The 4073-nt window shown below is 29.8% G+C and overlaps 1 protein-coding gene across 1 annotated transcript in view; it reads left to right on the plus strand.

Annotated features, from left to right (window-relative positions):
• The window catches only part of LOC111086683 (transcription factor SUM-1-like), a 20866-nt gene that overhangs the window by 8952 nt on the left and 7841 nt on the right, over positions 1-4073 (plus strand). The window contains exon 2 of the mRNA XM_022390505.1: positions 388-442. Coding sequence (XP_022246213.1) covers positions 388-442 — 55 coding nt within the window. The remainder of the gene's footprint in view (positions 1-387; positions 443-4073) is intronic.

Here is a 4073-nt window from a genome sequence, read left to right on the forward strand (position 1 = left end):
TGTACACCATACTCATTTATTCATTGTTTCGCAAACTTAATGGTTTGTTGTACACCATACTCATTTATTCATTGTTTCGCAAACTTAATGGTTTGTTGTACACCATACTCATTTATTCATTGTTTCGCAAACTTAATGTTTTAGATAACATTTTAATTTTGACTTGTCTTTCTCTAATCGCTTTTAAACACATCGTCTTTATTCTTATTTAACGTGTATTAAAAAAAAGAAAGCAATGTTTTATTACTATTTGACTGCTTCATCTCTCAAGACTTATAAGATTTCAATATATTTCACTAATTCATCGTATTAGTAGTTTACTGTTAAACTATTATGTTATTGTAGTTTCAAAGAATATTAATTTGTTTTTCTGTATTTTTTGCACAGTTTGACATCAATACCTACTACTTTCTTCAAGGTAACAAGTCTCAAGCTGTTAAAGTTAAGTATTCAGGTAGATTTTTTAGTAATCATTAGTGTATCTTTATTGTAAAAACTCTGAAACCAAACATTCGGCATGACGAAAGGGAAATAATTTTTTTCGTCCTTTTTTATAATTACTCACAGTTTTTATTTATGATTTCTTGATCAAATGTTGACTTTCTGATTTTTTTGTTCTATTCTTGATCATGTCTCCAAAAAAGCTAAATGCAAAAAAATTAAACCTACTACTGAACAGTTGGTAGTTAATATTTATTTTTAAATTTAACTCATTTTTTTTGCGTTGCTACAACATTTTGTCATATTCTAATTTGTTGTGCTTAAAAGAAGCTAAACAGTAAACGTACTTAATTACTCATTTTTTAATTTCACGCAACAAAAGAAAATATTTCAATTCGGTAAAATTCAACAATGTCATACATTATCCGAGTGTATAATTGTAGTATCTATTTATAACCGCGAGTTTTAAACATTGAAAAAATAATCATAATTTAACTCGAAATTTTCTAATGATTTAATTTATAGCACTTGTTTTTTTTATCAAATTCTCAGAAATATTCGCATCACAGTGACTTCACGAGAATCAACTTTTCTAAGACAACTTTGACTACAGGGTTAAGATATGACTAAAGAAAGCAGTCACACGTGAGACACCCATAAATGAATCAAGAGTAAATAATTTGATTTTTGCTGGAACCTTTTTTTTTTGTATATATTTAAATTTCACTCGCGGTAAAACACGCGTGTCACGATTAAACCACGCTACGTCAATTTCAGCAACTGATATACAGTCTATAGGGAGTTTACGCCAGCCGCATATGTTGGCGGAGCTCAACAAAAATTTGGTATCATCCCTCAAGAGCACACTGATGACGTAGACAGAGACAAATTTGTGTGATACATCACGACATTACATAGAAAGCTATTTCTAAGAGTGTCTTTTTATTGAGACAAAAAATAAGTTATTGCACAGTATATTAAAGATTTTGTAAGTATGGTTAAGGATGAAAGAGATCCATTTTTATCCTGTCAAGTAACATACGTCATTCCTAAGAATCTTCTTTATCAGTTTACATGTATAAAACATCACATTGTAGCTTTTGAAATATTTGCTTCATCCATCATATTCTCTCTCTTTAGGTCTACTGAAAACAAAACTGGCAATATTGTATATACACACGCTATGTCCAATGTCAGGAAGTGCATGACAAGATTCATTTACTTACATACCTTAAATTTTTATAAATGAAAAAAAAAACATTGAGCTCAAACCATGTAAAGTTTTATTTCTTGGGTTATGCTCTAGTCATAAATCAGACAACTTTATGCAATGTAAAAACAACTTCATTAAAACTACTTTGTTTTTTAACGCAAAGTTTGTGTTTTCCGTGGGAATAGAACCCCGAATTCTAGCGCTATAAGCCGTCAAGCTTACAGCTGAGTCACATTAAAACTATACTTGAAGTTCTTCCGGTTGATTCTCTGAACCAACAATGTAAAAAAAATGTTGTAATTGAACGTCTGATATTTGAAGGTATATTAATATAATATAACTTTTAAATGCTATAAACAGGGGTACCTCACTAAACTGTGCACGTATTATTTAGTGTAAACATTTAATCCAGCTTGTTTCGGTATTTTGATTATAGTCATATATTGCCCCTGTAACAAAAAAGTCTCTTGGTTAAATCTCCGGTTAATTTACTATAACTTCAGACCTAGACACGAATAAAAATACATCTAAATACGGATACAACTATTTTTCAGACAACCATTACATCATCATTAAATCAGTTCCTATATGTTATATATTACTAGGTCAAATACACCGATCGATGATCTTAGCTCCCCTGTCATTCTGTTTCTCTTAGACCTGTTTCTAAGATACTAGTTGATTTTTTATATCCTATCGATTCTTATATATTTTAAGTACCCTAGAAGATAATGAGCTTATCTTTTGTTTTTAGTTATTATCTATTTCGTTCTATTTTTTCTAAGCTTGTCACTTGCTCACTTCTTCTCAGATCGAATTTGTTAGATTCTGTTCTTTCTAAGACATCGATTTGTTTCTCATTTCTTCCCAGTTTCTATTTATTAGATTCAGCATCCAAGACATAAGCTTGTTTCTATTATTTCTTGTCAGTTCCTATCCATTAGATTATGTGTTCAAGATACGACCTTGTTTTTATCAGGCAGGCGGTAGCACTGCCTATGTAGGGATATCTCGGATTGTTTATCGAAATGGTATTTTAAATATCTCATGAATAGATCACCAGGACTTTACAATACTATTCAGTGTTTCCTTTTATAACAATATCTATGTAATTACTGAGTCACAAGTTCTGGGAATGTCTGTAAATATCATAGAAAAAAATTTGAATTTCTTGTTCTTCTTTCTTCTTCTTTTTTATTACATGATAACTCAAACACCAAAATAGTGGTTTCAAACAATTTCACTGAGGTGACATAGTTCCATGCATAGTATCTTCTTTTATACGTTTTATTAACTTGTAATAATTAAAACAAATCATAATTTTAGTGTAAACGATGTTATCATTACCCCTTGAAGTTAGCTTTCTTACATAAATTTGGCGTTCCTTTAAAAAATACAGGGCAAAATAGGAATTACGAGCCAATAATAGATAAACAACAAATATTAGAGTTAGAACCTCATTGTATTTAGAACTTGATTATAAGTACAACCTTCTTATGTCTATTGAAACATTGCATTGCCATCCCTACTATCTTGTTTGCATTGTTTTTGAAGGATTGATATTAGTCATCCCTACATTTACTTCCTTTTTTAAAAAAGTTTTTCTTTGCTTCTTTATGGTTAACGTAGTGGAACGTTGTAACCATATATATTATACTCTGTATATCCGATAGTACACAAGTTTTTAGTTTTACGTAGCAGAGTACTTCCTTTAATTATTTAAATTCAAGTACTGTTTATTAATAAGCTTAATATACCAACATGAACTATCATTAAAACAGAATCACACTCTTATAGTTTAATAGATGAATGTGGTGATTCTGAAGAATTATTGTTGACTGGGTTAGGTTTTATTACTGGTTATATGGTAAAAATTTATTTGCTAGTCGCTATGAAATATGATTGTTAATATAAAAACGACATTCCTGATTTAAAAGAAAAAGAGATAAAGTGAGTTGATTTTAAGAAATGAATGCTCCTGCTTTAAAAGGAGAAGTAATAAGGTGAGTTAAGTTTATGAAAATAATGTTCCTGCTTTAAAAGGAGAAGTAATAAGGTGAGTTACGTTTATGAAAATAATGTTCCTGCTTTAAAAGGAGAAGTAATAAGGCGAGTTAAGTTTATGATAATAATGTTCCTGCTTTAAAAGGAGAAGTAATAAGGCGAGTTAAGTTTATGAAAATAATGTTCCTGCTTTAAAAGGAGAAGTAATAAGGCGAGTTAAGTTTATGAAAATAATGTTCCTGCTTTAAAAGGGGAAGTAATAAGGTGAGTTGAGTTTATGAATATAATGTTCCTGCTTTAAAAGGAGAAGTAATAAGGTGAGTTAAGTTTATGAAAATAATGTTCCTGCTTTAAAAGGAGAAGTAATAAGGTGAGTTAAGTTTATGAAAATAATGTTCCTGCTTTAAAAGGAGAA

This window comes from Limulus polyphemus, unplaced genomic scaffold (assembly GCF_000517525.1).
Source record: "Limulus polyphemus unplaced genomic scaffold, Limulus_polyphemus-2.1.2 Scaffold1322, whole genome shotgun sequence".
Lineage (NCBI taxonomy): Eukaryota > Metazoa > Arthropoda > Merostomata > Xiphosura > Limulidae > Limulus > Limulus polyphemus.